The sequence below is a fragment of the Nematolebias whitei genome, chromosome 18, assembly GCF_014905685.2.
Source record: "Nematolebias whitei isolate Nwh7 chromosome 18, NemWhi1, whole genome shotgun sequence".
In the NCBI taxonomy this organism is placed as follows: Eukaryota; Metazoa; Chordata; class Actinopteri; order Cyprinodontiformes; family Rivulidae; genus Nematolebias; species Nematolebias whitei.
In genome coordinates, this window is record NC_056515.1 from 33925526 (window position 1) to 33944735 (window position 19210).

At 38.8% G+C, this 19210-nt stretch overlaps 1 protein-coding gene across 1 annotated transcript; it reads right to left on the minus strand.

Annotated features, from left to right (window-relative positions):
- Positions 1–62: 62 nt before the first annotated feature.
- Positions 63–16801, minus strand: LOC119424785 (ras-GEF domain-containing family member 1B-B). Its single transcript, XM_037692289.1, has 14 exons — positions 16607–16801; positions 10212–10748; positions 9985–10107; positions 8873–9010; positions 8533–8748; positions 6628–6702; positions 3702–3794; positions 3427–3529; positions 2947–3026; positions 2742–2837; positions 2561–2656; positions 1496–1619; positions 1334–1406; positions 63–1249 (listed from the first exon to the last, which is right to left on the minus strand). The coding sequence occupies exons 2-14, from the start codon at positions 10740–10742 to the stop codon at positions 1216–1218; spliced, it is 1782 nt and encodes a 593-aa protein (XP_037548217.1). The 5' UTR covers positions 10743–10748; positions 16607–16801; the 3' UTR covers positions 63–1215.
- Positions 16802–19210: the final 2409 nt, after the last annotated feature.

Consider the following 19210-nt stretch of genomic DNA (forward strand, 5'->3'; position numbering starts at 1 on the left):
ATTTTAACAAATCATCGCAGCCGCTTCTTTAAAAAAAAAAAAGCAAACGATGAAACACGCTCTGTCGTTCAATTTATTTTATTACAAGTACCCCCCTTCTAACACAAAAGATGCACAAAAATCGTCCAATGACACAATAAAGACACGTTAAAGGAGTGCCTTTAAAACACAACGAAGCGTCACTTTCACTTGTAGCTGGATATTCAAACTTCACTCTCACATGATCGCAAGCTTAAAAAAATAAAGGTACGCACACAAATATACATCAGTTTGTGCTTCATTCTTTCCACAAATACTTTCTTGTTTTGTAATACATGAACTGGTATAAAAGCTTCGATCACAGAGCCAGCCAACCAGCAACAAGCTCATTGTGAAACCCATAATTAAAAATAAAGCACATTATAGGCTTTTGATATAAAATGCAGCTTAATGCCATAAACATGAAAAGACTGGTGCAAACAGTCACAGAATGCTATAATCCACAAAAACACACTGACGTGCATTTGCTTTGTTGATTTTGTATGATGTTGTTGCCACTTGCACAATTTTGCATCACAGCTAGTCAAAGTGCAGACGCGAGATGTTCAAATGCAGAGAAAATGCCGTGCACAGACAGAGGATGTGCTTCCATGAGTCTGTGGCTGCCGCTCTGACTTTCAATTAAAAAATGAGCGACTCCAAGTAAAACAGCACTTCACAGCTCCTAATTTAAACCACACATCACCATCGGTTTAGTCTTTTTTTTTAAAGGTTCTGTGGTTTTCAGGTCCATCGTGTGGAGCAGTGGTGATGATCAAGTCCATAAATCTTTCATTCCAAAAGAAAATCTGCTGATCTGAAGTGTGAACTTTTCTGAAGTCGCCTTGGTGGTTAGCCATTTTGTTACAAATGTAAATCTGCGAGTCCGTTTATTTCCTGCAGGTTCTTTCAGACAGAGCAAAGCTTTCAAATAATAATAATAATTCAAGTTCTTCTTGTATCACTGGGTTAAACTCATTACAGCTCAGAGGTTCATAATGTCTCAGACGCTCAATAAACTTGATCGTGTTTCTGCTTTACGAGTCGTTCATGTTCCTTGAAAGCTTAAATGTCTCGTGTGTGAGGACAACCAAGCTGCGTCCATTGTTCCACTGAGCACGGATGGTGTAAACTTTGACCACGAAGACAGGAATGAAGAAAACGCCTCGTTTATTAACAAAATGTAAAGTCTTTTTCTTAAGATCGATTCTCTCGATGGAGAAGGGAAGATCTGAAAAACATAAAAAAGGTTATTTTAACTGTAGTGATATAGATTTTCATCAGTTTAATGATTTATTAACGTGCCTGCACCTACCTAAGAGACCTCCGACTGTCTTTCTCGATGTTGTTCTCAGGTCCTTCACTCTCGTATGAAGCCAGATGCAGCTCTACAGCAACAAGACAGATTGGGTTTGTGATCCCGGTTGGAAACTGAAAGCTGCATTATATGTATATAATTCTATAAATGGGGACTGACCGTCTTCAGTATAAACAGGTGTTGTGACAAGATACTGAAGGATGCGGCGTTCTCTGTCGAATGGGCAAATGACCTGACGCCAAACCAGGAACTCGCTCACCTGTTTCGCGAGCTCCCACAGTTTCTTTTAGGACAAAATGACAAAGATAAACAATTAAAAAACAAGCATTTCTTTAAATGTCAGCTTACTGTATATAAATTACTGAATTACTGAAAAAATATAAATGGACAGAGTTATGAGGAAGGCAGACACACATCCCCTAAGATCCTCAAAGAGCCTCAGGCAAAAGCATTATTATTATTATTGGGGCAGCTGTCACTGAGTGGTTAGAGCAGTCGTCCTCCATTGCAAGGTTGGGGGTTATATTCCACCAGCAGTCATATGCCCAAGTGTCCCTGGGCAAGACACTGAACCCCTCATTGCCTCTGATGTGTGTCCCATCAGTGCATGAATGTGATAAAGCACTGATTATTCTTTGTACAGATCTAGTAGAGTGCTGTATGAATGGGTAAATGATTGTGTTGTAAAGAGCTTTGAGTATCTTAATAAGATAGAAAAGCACTATATACGTACAGTACATTTACCATTATCGCGGTGCCTTTGGTTTTCGACAGTGAGCGGTAATTAAATGTAACCAGGTGACTTTTACATAATCAAGAAATACAAAAAACTAAACATTTGTTTATAATTCACTCGTCTCAAAATGCCTCAAGACAACAGCTCATGTGCTCTTTGTTTGTATATATACATGTACATGAGTATGTTTGCTTAGATGTGTATTTATGAATACATATAACTAGGTTAATTATGAATGTAGTACTAACTACCACCTTGTGCATGTGCATATTGTCTTTCCAAATTTGTGTATTCTGCTTCTTTTTGGATTATTTTATATGTTGTTTTTTCTCTATATTATAATATGCTAATGGATGCCTCAAATTTCCGTCTGGGATTAATAAAGTATCTATTATCAAAATAAAAATTTGTTTGTTTTTTTTGCCACAAGGGGGCGCAACCATTACATGTGAAATTCTGCTTTTAAGCCAAACTAAACTTGAACCAACCTCAAAGTTGATGTGTCCGTTTGGCAGCCTGTTGGCACAGCCTTCATTCAAGAAGTAGATATCTTTAATGAGGAGACTAAAGAAAGGAATCACAATCTGTAGGGAGAAGACAACAAATCGACTTATTTAGTTTTTAAACTTGAAGTTCAATTTTAGTGATCAATCTTGTGCGCTTCCTCACCTTCTCCTGGCTGCTGTGTGCGGTCTCAGACCTCTGGGTGGCGCCACGAAGCGCAGTGCGGTAGTTACTGAAGTTACTGGATGGGTCCATCTGGTGCTGAATGAGAAACATTTTTAACAAAGAGAAATGTTAGCAAACACACACCAAATATTAGAAGTCCTACACAAGAGCTAAAAGCTATAATAAAATCCTAAATGATTCTTACCTCCAGGATTTCAAACTTGTCCGTGTTGACTTTGTTCCAGGTTTTCTTCAGTCTGGCGACGGGACTCATGTTCATCCCAGCTGAGAAACAGAGGAGACGTGAAACAGACTGAAGACATAACGCAGGCTGGAGAGCTCCAGGCCTCCACTAACCGAGTTTATACTCCCCTTAAACTGATTAGTGTTAGTCTAAACTCCAGCTGCCACCGCATTCGTTGCCTTTAGTCAATTTAGTGGCTCTGCTGTAGAGAAACCAGGAGAACTACAGACTGTGTCCTGATTTACAGAAGGCAACAATAAACAGGGTTGTGACATGAACACTGAATTTAAAACTATGCTATAAATAGCAATAATCTACAGCAGAATGGGATGTTCTACACAATTAACGTGCTGAATTGTCTCCCTGTGTAGGGGAGGTACAATATTTTTTATCTTTAAGTTCAAGAGGGGTTTTTTTGCACATTTTATGTCAAATACTCACTGATTATAGCCATGAGAGAGTTAAAGTTGCCAATGTTGAAACACTCCTGAGCCACGTCGATGAAAAACTCTATGATCCGCGCTCTGTGCTTCTTCTTTGCCGGCTTATGTAAGAAAACACAAAACGGTCAATTGAACCATTTTTTAATGACGATACAAATGAGTCATTATTTTGGATTACTATTTTGATAGTTTTATTAATTGCCACGCTGCTTTGGACATCTTGTACTGACGTAGTTTTATGACAATAGCAGGTGTAATTTAAGTGTAACGCACCATACAAATCTCAGTAGCCACTAGGAAGCTCAGCCGGTTGAACCAGTTGACGTAGGCCTCGAGGTTGCTTGTTTTACGTTTCCGGAAAAAACCCTAAAGTATAAACAAAGAACAGAAGTTGCTTGATTAGAAAATATGGCATCACATGTCAGGAATCTAAACAAAGGAATGGTGTCCTGTTAGTCAGAAGTAAAAAAAATAACAGCTTATGTTACGTGACAAATATACACCTAACATTTGTGGTGAGATTTTTTAATCATTCACACTATTGTGATCCATTTTTCTTCTGTACGTTTTCAGCATCTTTCTCGTTCCACAATTTGTGGCTGTTCCAACAAATCATGCATTAAAACGTTCAGCTCGCTCAGGAGAAGGGCTATGACATTTGGTATTGAGACAACTTTAGCTTTCTGAAAGCTTTTCTGCCCTTTTTTTTCTAATAGAAAATGAATTGAGCTCATTTTACATCCTTCAGATCTTTAGACCTGTTTACAAACATTTACTGCTCCTTTCACATTTTGTTCTGGTTCAGCTTCTTTCAGCTTCATTGTGCATTTTTTTTTAAATCAGCTACTTCCAGCTGTTTGTTTCAGTTGTTTTGTGCTCCATTCAGTGTCTTTCTGCTAGCTACAACATTTTTGTGCTTCTTCTATTTTCTTTCTGATCATTTCAGCTTGTTATACTCCTTTCAGCATATTTCTGCAAGTTTCAGCCTTTTCTGCTATTTCAGCTACTATTTACAGTAGCTGTTTTTATGCTAAAGTTAGTTTTTTCAGCTAATTCCACATTTTTTGCACTCTTAATTTTTTTCAGCCTAAATCAGCAAAAATGTGCTCTCTCCACCTTCTCATATTTTAGGCTTCTTTCTGCTTTTTTGGCTACTTTTCAGGTGTTTTTTTGCTCATTTCAACTTTTTTTTTAAACAGATAATTTCCACTTTTTTGTGCTCACTTCTGCTTCTCTCAGCCTAGTTGGTAAAAATTGTGCTCTTACTACTTCTGCTAATTGAAGCTTGTTCTACATTTTCAGCTACTTTTTAGCATTTTTTTTTACCCAATTTCAGCTGCTTTCAAATTAATTCAAGTTTTTTGTGTTAATTTCTGCTACTTTCAGCCTAAATAACTTATGTCTGCTCATTTAAACTTGTTATGCTCTTTTCCACAGATTTCTGCTAGTTTCAGTTTTTTCTGCGATTTCAGCTACTATTAGCTGTTTTTATGCTAAATTTAGCTTTTTCAGCCAATTCCACATTTTTTGGCTCATTTCAGCTCCAACCACTTCCTTCTGGTAGTTTAAGCTTCTTTCTGCTACTTTTCAGCCTTTTCTTTGTGGCTAATTGCAGCTTTTTAGCAAATTTCCTAAATTTTTAGCTCATTTCTGCTTATTTAAACCCATTTCAGCAAATATGGGTTCTTTCTTCTTCTAACTTAGGCTTGTTCTTCCATTTCAGCTACATTTTTTTTTCATTTAGCCTTTATTTATACAGGTTGTCTCATTGAGCCAAATGTCAGCATGTTTTTAGCTTATTTCAGCTGTTTTTCAGCAAGTTCTTCAGCAATAGGCATTCATACTGCATTTTTGCGGGAAATGCAACTTTTCAAGTTAGATTTGCGCTTGTTACATGCAACAATTTATTATTTCAGCTAAAACTTACTGATCATCCCCAACACCTCACCCAAACAAACCCGTAAAGGTGAAAGCACAGCGGAAAACAAAACAAATTCAAATTCAACACATCAAGTTTCCAGCAACACTTTGTTCAAGTTTGAAGAGTCAAGAAAATTCACACTTTGTGATATATTGACTTTCTTGCATTTAGTAATGAGAAACAATGAGACATCATCTGCATAGATGATGAATAACTCAATAAATGTCACAAAACAGTAAAAAAAAATTACTCTATAATTTCCTTTCCTAATGGATCCCGACAGCCTTCACACCCACACAACCTCTGGCCTGCATAATGTTTCTTCTTATTTACGTCTGCTTCTGGCTTCTTTGGTTTTCTACAAGACATGTGGTTTCTATGTAGTGAACTTGTTTTTCAAAGGTCCTCCTCCATTTAAAAAAAAAAAAGCTCTATATAAATAAACATGTCTTGGCTGTGGTGATGCAATTCCCAGAGATTCATGCCTCTACTAAAAGCTTACACAACACCCTGGCGTCCCACTCCACTCCAAACTCTCCCCCTCTCTACCTCAGGACCCCTTTCTCTGACACAGCCGCTCTCTTGCACAAAGTGGGTCTTATATAACTGCAGCAGCACTGGTGAGAGCCTGTTCTCAGCAGCACAGGCGAAACCGTAAACGAACCCTTCAGCCGATTTCTAGGATCACTTATGGCAGAAGGAGCCCCTCAGATGCACTGAGACATTCGCAGCGAGGCTCTTTTATGTTCCTTTGCAGACATTTTCAAAAGCTGAGATAAAAATAAAGCCGAACAAGTCTCCTTCAATCTACCAGAAGGTTCTTTCATGCGGTTTCTAACACAATTCACTTGAACTGAAGCAAACCACAACTAACTTACAGTCAAAGCAGGCACAGAGAACCCTTCAAATGAAAATAATAACAAATGACTTAAAAATAACTACGATATGTGGTTTTTGTGCGTCAGTCCTTTGATGCTGATAATTACAAGCAGGTCATTTCATTTCATTCTTAAGAAGCCTTTATGTTGGCGAACAATATGCTGCCCGCTGTAGCTGCTGAATGAGAGTTAAAGAAAAGATTTGGGGAAACACCCATTATCAGTAACTTTTATCGTTTAGAAATTTGTAACCTGCTGCAAGAACAAAGCAAACAAGAATAAAATAGAATACAAAACACTGAGACCCAAGCTGTTGAATAATCTATTTTATATGAAATGTTAAAGTTTAACATCATTGTTTTAGGTGATTTAAAGGTGGTCCAAAACAAACAAGTTGTACCTTATGGTTGTCCAGAGGATCCTTCATGGCGAATGACTGGATGAACTCCTCAGGACCGATAAAGCTCAGTCTGTCCTGGAGGCAGAAAACAGGATAAGTTATTTAAGAGCAAGGTGGTCTAATAATTCAAATAGAAAGAAAAAAAACAGTTAAAAAATGAAAACCTTCAGTTTGATTCAACTTTAAGTCAACATGTGCCTCCTCAGTAAATGTAATGCCAGGGCTTTCATCTCACGGCCTGACATTATTTAAGCTGCAGCTGGAAAAACAAGCTTTATCTTTATCTTTTTCAAACTTCTAACAATCAGCCCTGAAAGTGAACACAGGTTGGACACGTGCGCCCATCTCGCTGCTCTGGACGTCACCTCTGCAATGCGCACTGCACATAGGTGAATGGGTTATAAAACATCAAAGTTCATTCTCAATAATCCAGGTAAAAAAACAACAACAAAATTTAGTTAGATCATCTGGACGGTTTATTTTTTTTGTTGAGATGTTTCGTCCTTCATCCGAAGGACTTCATCAGTCCGAGGAGCCACAACAAACTCAGTTCCACAAGCAGCACACTCGCATACTGTAATTTTTGCTGTATAAATCACTGTTTTTTTGCATTAGCATGCCTACGACTTATACAGCCAAGCGACGTATTTATATATTTTTTCCCATAGTTATAAACTCATTTTTGGCTGAGATCTGATGGTTTCATTCATTCTGACATGGAAAATATTGAACACTACCATTTTCAGTCACTAGAGGGCTCTTGACTAATACGGCAAGCCAAGTGTCTCATTAATAGGTAAAAGTGGCTATTAATGAGGCACTTGGCTTGCCATACAGGCCATTTTCGTCTCGCTCTGGAACTCCTGTAGCAAACGTCATATCAGCTGGATTTTACCACGTCGCCCAGGCAAAATGCAGCTGATCTGACCATCAAAGTGCTTTTATTAAGGAAAAGTTTGACTGAGACGCATCTTTACTATAATGTTGAGCAAACAAATAATTGGTTTTAAGTGTTAATCTTGTTAAATTTTTTGTTAAAGTCCTCCCGTGGCCACCATTTGGCAGCCAATCGATTTTTGGTACAACACCGGCCCACATATCCAGGTGGTCAGCGGTGACACGTAACAAATGCAATGCGTCAACTGTGATGCATAATAGATGTGACTTATATGGCAAAGCAACGCATTTATGATTTTTCCACTTTATTAGACATATTTGGTCTGATGCAATGTGTACGGCAGCAAGTATGGTAGTGGGCCAACCAGTTTGCTGGTGATAAGATGGTTTCTGGGGATCGCAGTTTCCCCCGTCAACTCATCTGAGGCATCCACACCCAAAGTGGTTCAAAACATCAAAGTTCATGCTCAATAATGTCTTGGGCCCGGGCCCCAGAAACCATCTTATCACCAGCAAACTGGTTGGTCCACTAAGTGAGTGTGCTGCTTGTGGGACTGAGTTTGTTGTAGCTCCTCAGACTGATGAAGTCATTTGGATGAAGGACGAAACGTCTCAACAACAAAAAAGAAATCGTCCAGATGACTTGACTTAACTTTGATGGGTTTTAAAATAGTTTCGATAACTTTCTCTACTCCTTTTCCATCATGGCAGTTACCAAAATAAATTAATGACAGAAGAAGAAGATATGAATGCTCTGAGACAGAAGATTTATGTATTGGGACAATTTGGTACAAATACATGTACCGTTGCTCCATTACTTTCTAGCTCAACACATTTGTCCTTATTTTAACCAAAATGATAAATTTACTTCAAGTACAGTTAATATAAAGCAGCAGCTACAAGCCTCATTGAAAACACTGTTTTGTCACAGATACAACCTCGGACTCATATTTAAAATAGAAAAAGTAACTTTGTAAACGTGTAGCTATAGCACATCTAACATCTCACCAGTTCAATGTGTGTTAACTGCTGGGCAAGGATGAAAGGATCGTCGCACATGCTCAGTATGTCACTTCGCTGAGCTGAAGCCTGTTTGCTTTTCAGTGAAGCTGGTCGCTCCTGTGCCACAGCGTTGAGAGCAGCCACGGCCTCCTCGTACTGGCCGAGGGCAGACAGGCGCTTGATGAGCCGCTGAGTCATCTGCTGCATGGCTCGCCATGAGTACTGAATGCATAGATGACATGAGAAGATGCAAACTTTAAAAGAGACAACTAATGAGCTCTACTGGGTCACTTTCCATTATAGTTTTTGTTACTGTGAGTGTTTTAAATACAGTTGGGATTCTCACCTCATCCCCTCGGGCCACTTGGAGCGTCATGTCTTTAAGGCAGCGCATCATCCTCTCGTCTCTGAAGTCATATGGAAACGTCTCTGTCCACTCAGTCAAAAGCTGGACCAGTTTGGGCGCAACATCCCGGAAGCGAATCTGTAAAGGTTTTAAAATGTGTGAATAGGCCTGTCGCGATAACTAATTTTGCTGGGCGATTAATTGTCTCAGAAATTATTGCGATAAACAATAATATTGTTCGAAATTTGACAATAATTAGTAATTGTCAAATTTAAGAAGAAATGTTGGTTAATTTTTGTGTGTAGTACCTTTTTTGACCACCAGATGACAGTATAAGACTGTTTGAACTGAAGGATGGATAGTGAGGGAGCGAGCAGCGTGTCTCTTTATAAAAAATGGGAGGGAGAACCCTTGACGTGACATGGGCTGTCTCTCGTTCTGGTTTTTCGGTTCTCAAAATGGCGGATGCTCGGTGTGGTTTGAGCTCTTTAGCACAGCATTTGTTACACAAAGCTTTTATTTAAAAACATCAGTAAACAAGTTCCAGCTTCTTTTTGCAGAAAAAAAACTTTTTAGAGGAAGGCACGGGTTTCAAACGTGAATTTTGGAGCTTTGACAAGACAGATTTTTTCCTGAGGTCGGCCTGTTAGCTTAGCTCGTAGCTTAGCTGCTTTTAACGATCCAAAAACTCAATTTTGGACGGTTCAAACAGATTTTAAAGAGAAAATATAAAGGGAAGGGTCAGTGAAGAGCACCAGAGTTGAGCCTTTTGTCCTCCAGTGTCTTCAGTACTGAGAGAAACATGAAGAAACAATAAAGCCGATAAATGAAAATGAGGTTGATAATTTTAATTTATCACGCGATTAATTGATTTATTGTTTATCGCGACAGGCCTATGTGTGAATGCAGCTACAAGAAAAGTCCAAAATATAATTCAACACCATCTTTCTGCTGATATTTGTTTATCCAGCTTCAATGAGCTCTCCTCTGTTTTTATCCTGAGTTTGTAGGTTTGATAGTGGGAGTGGGGACGTGTGGGAGCAAGAGTGACAGTGTATGAAATAATTACACCTGCACGTGTGCGCGCTTGGGTATGTGTGAAGTCCGCCCACCTTATCCAGCAGAGCGTCTCCGGAACGCTGCTGCTCCACACACAGGTGACAAACCCTCGTCATGAGCTCGTACGGGTGCAGGAAGAGGCGTGAACTCAGCAGGAACGTGAACACATATGACCTCTGAAAATGAGGGAATGAAAAGGCTTTCAGAAGAGAACACAAATCCATTAACATTTGCAAAAACACTGTTGCATAACTCTAAATAATTGTTTAGTAGTACTTACATCAGGGTAGTAGTCCACAGTTGGAACCAGGTGCTGGATCAACGCCTCAAGAGAAGCTGAAACCAAACTGTTGTCATGGTAACACATCTCCCCATAGCTGGTAGTGATTCCATGTCCGTAAAGTCGAGCTTTTGTCGAGGCCCCGTTGTTACGACCGGACTGGTCGCTGCCGCAGCTGCTCGTGTGACGGTACGCTCGTCCCGGACAGGAAGTGCTGTGTTGGCGAGGGCTGTGCTGGCGAGGGCTGTGAGGCTGCGGCGAGGAGTACAGGTTATCCGAAATCGTGCAGCTGCTGTTGTAATGATGCTCCTTCCCAGTCACAGATGAGACCGAGGAGCTACGATACGCAGCCTGAGGTTGTGGGACATCGTAGGGGTTTTCTGCTGTCGAATAGGCCCCGTTGTAAATGTTCTCTCTTGAAGGTTTCGGGGCCGTGTTGCTGCGGTACGGACTCTGAGGTTGAGCATGGTTGTTGTTATTGTATGGAGGGCAGGAGTTGAACTTTCCTGCATAAGGAGTTGTAGGGGGCATGATGACCTGTAGAGACACAGATGAGCACTCGAGGGTTGGGAATCTTGAAAGAAATTACCATCTTCTGAACCATTCATCCACAATTTTGATCAGCAATTCAAAAAACAAAACTTGTGAATGTAAAGACTGAGGCACATCTCAAAAGAGAGACGGGGAAACGGTGACCGACTTCCAACATATTTTGCTGTAATCAAGGTTCTTTGAAAACAAACAAAAAAAAAGGTGCTGTTATTTGCCCAGGTCATCCTAATAATGAAGACCAAAACATGTCACAAACTCCTCATCTGGACCATATAACAACAATACCACCCTGTTTAAATGTACATAATTTGTGTCTTTGAAAGTCTGGTCAGTCACGTACCATTAGAACAATTTCACCAGGCATTATTTCTGAAACTCTCAGGAAAACGTCTTTGAAGACTCCTTCATCCAATCATTGATGAAGACGTGATACCAAAAATCTCCTTTAGGTGTTCAACTAGGTAAAGATTTGAGGACTGAGAAAACTTCATCCTACGATCTACATAATTAATGCCTTCTGCTTGAAGATGTACCAGTAACAGTTCTTAGGCTGATTTCCAATTTTCATAAAGCTTTAACCTGCCAAATATGAATTTGGCCAATTTATTTCTAAAACCTACAAATAACAGTGAACAAAATATTTTTAACTTGTGGTTGAATTGAAAGTTTGATTGTGTTCATCATAAAATGTTTACGCAAAAAAAGTCAACATTTTCTGCAAAACAGTGCCAGGTTTTACAAGAAATACCCTCCAGGTTATTGGACAAAGAGCATTTTTTTACATTTGTGTCTCTGTGCGTAATGTTCTCAGTAGGCCTGTCACGATAACAAATTTTGCTGGGCTATTAATTGTCTCAGAATATATTGCAATAAACGATAATATTGTTTGGAATTTGACAATAATTAGCAATTACTGTCAAATTTAAGAAGAAATGTTGGTTAATTTTTTTTGCGTAGTACCTTTATTTGACCACCAGATGGGAGTATAAGGCTGTTTTAACCAAAGGATGGATAGTGAGGGAGAAAGCAAATGTGTCTCTAAGAAAAATGGGAGGAAAGCCCCTTGACGTGACATGGGCCGGCTCTGCTTGCTTTTTTAGGTTCTCAAAATAGCGGCCGCTCGGCATGTTTCGAGTTCTTTAGCATAGCATTTTTCACACAAAGCTGTTTTTTTTTTTTTTTTTTAATCAGTAAACAAGTTCTCAGCTTCTTTTTTCAGAGAAAAACAACTTTTTACACAAAGGCACGGGTTTCAAACATGAATTTCGGAGCTTCGACAATACGGAGGATTTTTCCTGAGATCGGCCTGTTAGCTTAGCTCGTAGCTTCTCAGCTTAGCTGTTTTTAACGATTCGAAAACACAATTTTGTACGGTTAAAACTGATTTTAAAGAAAAAAGAGAAAGGGAGGGATCAGTGAAGAACACCGGAGTTGAGCTTTTGTCATTCAGTGTCTTCAGAAAGAAAGAAACACCGAGAAACAACGAAGCCGATAAATGAAAACGAGGTAGATAATTTTCATTTATCATGCGATTAATTGATTTATTGTTTATCGCGACAGGCCTAGTTCTCAGTCTCATTTATTGAACTATGAGCAAAAAATAATAATAATAATCAGTGAGACGTTAAGGAAACAAAGTTTGAATTGTTCAATGAAGTTCCCTCAATATATTTGTTTTCTTTCCTTCAGAGCCCTCATATTGCTTTTCTTAGCCAACCAACCATCCAAAACCAAAAACTGATGTTTGAATTAAGTCGGGTTTTTTTTAGGTGCTGACATAAATTATAGGATGATGATAAAAACTTTATGCTTCATGGTTATAATGATATGTTCCAAAACATTCAATGTCAGTGCTCATGACTATTCTTCTGCAAATGTCTCCTGTAGTTTTACAGATTTCCTGCTAATACTCTGTCAGCCCACCTCATTCCCTGGGAATCTGGCTGATGTTTAAACTGCAATTGGGAAAGTATCTGTTTGAGCAACTCTGTCACACAAAGCAAAGACTTAAGTGTCTGTGACAGTAATCACACTTGATCATATAATTTTAGCCTTCCTCTGTTTATTATTTTGGGCTAGCAACATTAGAAAGATGTATCCAACTCAAACAAGCCCATTTGTTGAGTAAATGTCTACAAATCAGCTTAAAAGGTGCAGATTTTTCTGCTGCCCTCACTTTACTTCACCCATTGTCACATTCTTGAAATTCACTTGTTGGCAGCAGTGCAGCATGCGCGGGGTTAAAAAAACAGGATGACAGATGGATGATCTCAAGTCGGCAACGATTTTCCGTCTTAATGGTAAAGATAATTGGATCTGAGGTCCGTAAGCTGATCCTGGGTCGCCACCAAAGTGTGCTTTAACCCTGGAGCCATCTTTATCCTGCTACTGTTGTCTGTCTGTGCAACACATGCACACGCATACAGTGACATATGCATAAGCATATACAGAAAACACCCCCACAGGAATCCAGCAGACTTTTGTTTGTCCATTACAGTGCCAACAGAGGAGTGTCTGCCTCAGCCAACATCTTACACACATACACACACCCTTGTCCACCATGGCGCCGAGCCTCATACCATTATAATCCAAACTTACATACACATGTCACACATAAACATAAGATGGCTGGGGCAACGCAAACACACGCACACATACACACAACACAAGCATATACCACAGCTTTTGGCATCTTGCCTGAGTAAGCCAGTCCAACTCTGAACTCTATGATCTCAGCCTGCTGTTCTCCTTTTAACTCTTAAAAGATCACAGGATCTTTACCTAACTTTAAAAAAACAAAACACTCAAATGTGGACAAGTTGAGATAAGAACCCAGTGAGTAGTATTTTTTATAGTTTGGCTGTCTTCTCTGTTTCTATTTGAAATAAAAGCAAAAGAAAACATATCTCAGAACCCAAAACCAATCGTGATTTTTCCAGACTGACTTCCTGAATAGTTGACCCTTTGGACCACGTTGTGGCTTCCATGCTGCAGCACTGAAATTGTACTCGTTCTAAATCACGGATTGGACTCCCTTCTGGATGGACGAAAAACGGCACCAAGAGCACAAACTCACATAAGAAGAACTGTTTACATTCTCCTGCTTGTAAACTTTGAAAACCTTTGAAAAACGCCTCGCACAGACGTTTGATATGGTTTTACAGACACAATAAAAAGGCCAAAATGTAAAACAAACCCCTTCTTGCTCTTGCACTCAAAGTATTTTGAACAACTATGTTTTAGATGTTTTGTTCTTTGACCATACATCTTTAAGGCAGACATTCAGCGTGGTGTTAAAAGGTAGATTAAGCGTTGCTGAGGCCAACAGGCTGGTGGGGGTTCTTCAACAATGGAGGTATTATCTCTCCTGTCATGGCATTAACAAACACACAAAGACCTCCAGGAAGAGATCAGAGCAGATCGGACGTACACAGCAACTTTCACACACTCTGTTCGTAGCTGCTGTCATAAAGTGTGACACCCTGGCTCTAAAGGAGCCCAGACTGAGCTCATTCTCGTGTCAAACAAGTAAAGCAGACTTTCTGGTTCTTCTGAAAGGTACAAACTCCTATTATAGATCAGTTTCTGTGAGGTCAATAGTCTTAATCCACTCTTTTATTTATAGGTGCAAATATATATTTTTTTAAAAAGTATGTGGCATTTGAAAAGGAACATCTTCAGGCTAGTATGTTGCCTAAGTAGATGCTATGCATGTGACTCAAGGGACAGCAGCAACTTAAAGAGAAATGTCCAATAAGTTCTAGAGGGGTTTGGTGTACCAAAGGTTAACACAAAGTGGACACTTGAAAAGCTGTTCAGAGCCAAAGGAACTGCCTGCTTCTGATAAGAGGAGCCATAAAACAATTTGTTGGAGTAGAAATGCGGCAATGCAGTGCAGTCTACTTTGCACCTGATGTACTTTGGCACTGAAAGTTGCAGGAGGTACAGGGGTCGTGCGAGTAAGAAATGCGTTCTGACCTGACGGCAACTCCTCACATTTATGTCTAGTGGTTCTGATGTACAAATATTTTTCAACTCAATTTAACCGATATAAATTTTGCAAACTGGTCGAACATCTTTGATCACAATCAACTCAGCTGAAACTCCGAAACTCATTTAGCCATTTCAGTTTCAGCTGATAGTTGTGTAACAGCCACTAATGGAGAGATAAAACACTGTTACTACATGCTGATACATTTTACAAAGATCTTTATGAAATTGTGTTGATATACTTTGGTCAAACGTTCAAATATATGTAATTTTACACAGACAAAGTTACAGTTTTTCCTAATACTTCTTCGTTATAGTCAACAAAAGATTCGCATGAAACTAAAGATGAATTTTAAATAAAAAAAAAAGTAGAAAAACCTCAGAAAGAGAATCTTTTTAAAACTTCTGCTCATCTTCTCTTACATCTTACAATATAAATCCCTGTTTATGCGGGCAAATCTTTGAATATTTTCTTTCCTACCAAAACTGGTGCAATACACAAGATTAGAGGTCAAAACCAAACTCACAAACGGAAGTATAAAACTGGTTTTGCATGCTTTTCTCGTCATGCAACAAATACCCCTCTTTAAAACGGAGTAGAAAAAATCTGAAAGCCACAGTAACTTTCCAACGCCTCTAAATCTTAGGGACTTTTATCTGACCAAGGCAGAAACAAGTCATCTCAACTAAATGCATAGATAGTAAATAAAAAAGATCACCTATATCTATCAATACCCATCTTTGAGGTCTGTTTTTACTAATCTTTATTTATACGACCCTCTGAACACTCGCAGTCGCTCCATCACCAGATTTCGTACGTCATCCAGCAAAGAGCCCGGCTAAAGTAGGAGTAAAACAGCACAGGGCATAAACAAAGGCTTGAAGAAAGGTCACACGAGGCCTGCAGCCTCTTTCAAAGCACCAGAACTCAGGACAACCTTGTTTAAACAGATGCACCTAAATCTGATAAGCAGAGACAGACAATGCGCTCAAACATGCATTTTCTTGTATGAGACTTCCTCACAGTCGCAGGTAATAACACGAACATCATTTGGGAGGCTAGGCAGTATTAACCCAGAGCCAGGAAAGATGAACAAGACCTGCTGCAAGGAAATAATCAACCAAAGCTTGTAACAGAATACTCAAACTTTCAGCAAAAATAATAATAATAATTTGATTATTCTTAGACCAGTTCTACTCTTGATTGTCTCTGTACCTGAGCCCAGCAATTTATTAGGGTTTTATTTTAAGCAGCAAATTGGAAAGTGCTTGAAGCTGGCACTGGCTAGGTGTGTGGAGGGACACACTTTCTCAAACTCTTTCTTCTTTTCCTCACACACACACACACAAAATCTGTTCTCTCACACACACACAGCAGAACACACCGCCTGTTCTGCATTACGGGCTTCAAACTGAGTCATAAGAGTAAAAAGTAAAGGCTGAGTGTGTGAAGGAGCCATGCTGTGCACACAGGTGCTGCTGACTAATGTTTGCTCCTGTCCGACTGCCAGCCTAATTATAAACTCACATGACGGGTGGTAAACAATAACAACAACAACACATCTTAGGGAAGGGAGAAATTAAATGCTGGGGAGAGGATGAACTTTGCATTTGTCATTTAAATATCACAACGCTTACTTTGGGCTAAACATGAACTGTTGGGTAAGCTAGCTAGCTATATTTATGCTGTAATTTTCGGGGATAGTGATATTTTCTGTCTATTTTGTGATAATTAATATATAAAATAAAGTATAAGACGATTCGAGGAACATCATAAATTATCTTGATATAAAATACACTTACAAATATTAAGTAGTTTCAGCAAGAACTGGAAGAAATCGTAAACAACTTACCTCGTTTTGTTGTGGCGGTGAAAGTCCAGATAAAAATCGATTTAACTGACTGAAACAAGACTATTTAAACTATCTGTAATGTTCTTTTTTTTTTTTTACTTCCAGGGAGCAAATAGATTCATCAGCAGTGTGTCCGTGCAGAAGTCTCGTCCATTGTTTGCGTCTCCTCTCCTGCCTTTCGAGTCATATATTTGAACCAGCAGAGCAAAGCCGAGCGTATTCAAATGACTTTCATAGAGCCGGGAAAGTTGACCAATCAGCACACGGGGGCGGGACTTTTCCCTGGAGACATGGACCAATCGTTGGAGAGAAGTGAAAAAAATCGAATCTACAAGGCTTCTGATTGGCTGTCTCGCTCTGGGTTCGGTTCTCTCTCTTGTTTTCAGAGCACAACCAGAGGAGCCGGTGTTTTTTCTGGAGAGCTAAAATATGGAAGGTGTAAGGTTTCCCCCCAGGAATGTGTTTGAGTGTGTGGTTGCATGTTGTTCTCAGTGACTTACAAGTCAAGAGGCTGTGAGAGTAACAGGATTTAAGTTGTACTTATCCACTTTTATAAGTTTAAGTTAGCCCCTCATTTGTTGTAAAAAAGTTACACAAAATTCAAGCTAGAGTGCAAAAAGATGCATAACAGGTTTTTAAGGGGTTGTAGAATCACATAAATTATTCAAACTGAAGTCCCTCCCTATCAATTTTTCTGCATTTTTTTCTATCCCTCCAAGAAATGGTACTCATTGCAAACTGAAAACTATAAAAATGTGTTATCCTGAGCTAAATCCAATGCTGCAGTTTGAAAGAGTTCACCCCAGTTTTCCAAATAAATTGCAATTCATTCAACCTTTATTTATACAGGTTAATCCCATTGAGCCTCGGGGACTCATTTACTTTGTACAAGAGAGACCTGAATTTTTTAACAAAGAGTGATGACAACAGTGGACGACAACAATAAAAGATGCATACAAATTATATATTTTTAACAAGTTAAAATAAAATGGCAACCAAAAAGACAATCAAAAGGAAAAGCAGCGACGCAATTCAGAATGCAGGTCCACACTCAAAGTACTTTTATCTGTGTATATTACTCGACTGAGCCTATATCAAAAGCATTCAAATTGTTATATGTCTCCACCCCAAACCACTTTTTCATGAACCTTACCATTATTGTGCTATTTTACAACTTTTTGCATATGGCATTTTACAAAGCTTCATACATTTTCTGTCATTTACATTTAATTTCTATTTAGAAAATCACTTTGCTCACAGTCTGGCTCTTATTGATGTTTTATATATATATATCTTTAGTTGCATATATTTATATTTAGTGGTACATTTCTGTGCTTGAGTCTTGTCTGCCATCACATGTAAGTGGAGTAACCATTAAAGAGGACTGGATATGCTTACAGCCCTGTAGTTCCCAGGACTCCGCCAAACTTAGCACAACAGATCCTTATTTATCCTAAAGTAGTCCTTTATGCAACCCTGTAAGTTCACACACTATACTGAAAAAGCATAAAATATCAGCAGACCATTTGACGCCAGTTCAGGCTCAGCTGAAAAAAAGTGGTAAAATCAGGATAAACTAAATTCACTCAAAATGAATGAAAATAACCAAACATAGCCTGTGATTGCACCACATGACCCCAAATGAATGCCAGCAAGCTGCATTATTAGCTTCCCAAAATATCCACAATGTGTTGTATTGTGCTGTACCTTGAACTTGGAACAGAAACTCTAATAACACAACACCATAATCTTCAGAGTCTTCAGAATCATTTGATGATATTTTTATATTACCGTCTTATTTTGAAACCTTGACTGCATTTAATGAGACCACAATTAAAGACAAGCTGTTATTTGTCTACTTTTCAATAGTTCAGTTCTGTTTTAGTTTCCATAAATACAAATTAATAAAAGTAAAACGTGCAAGCTCGTGCATCTAGATGTGCTGTATAACAACACCCTGAGTGTACTGATTAAAGGTTTGATGTTTATTTTATCGTCTTATTGTGTGGTAGTGAAGTTTAAAATAGGATTAATTAGTTGGTGGTGGTAAACTACAAAATAAAGCGGTTTTAGTGGGTTTGCAATGTATCAAAGTGTAGTATGGTTTTATTTAATTTTAATGACTCTTCAACAACATATTCGTTTAAAGTCACAAACGCCAACGTTGCAGCTCAAGCCATTAAATTGTACCTGATTATGTGTAAATGTGTGATCAGAGTTGTTGACTCTCGGTGGTTGTATAATCCCCTTCTCCTGAGGGTTTTTAAAGGATTTCACCAGCCTGCAAGTTGAAAAACATTACTCAACTCACGGCACAAAGTTAAGCAAAAATTAAAGGATTATAACTACATTTCAAAATATAAATTCTTAGTAGGCCTGGTGAAGGAGACTGTCAAGGACAAGTTCCATTTTTTTTTACTTTTTCAGACACATCTCATTTTATTTTCTAAATATTTAGAATGTACAAAAATATTTATACAAAGCTCCCTCCAACTGTCTGATTTCACTTGAAATATGGCAATTAAAGCTAGGTGGGTGCGCATTCCCGCCCCCCTGGGTTACCACATCACTGCTGCCATCCACCTCACCCAGTCAAATCCTTTT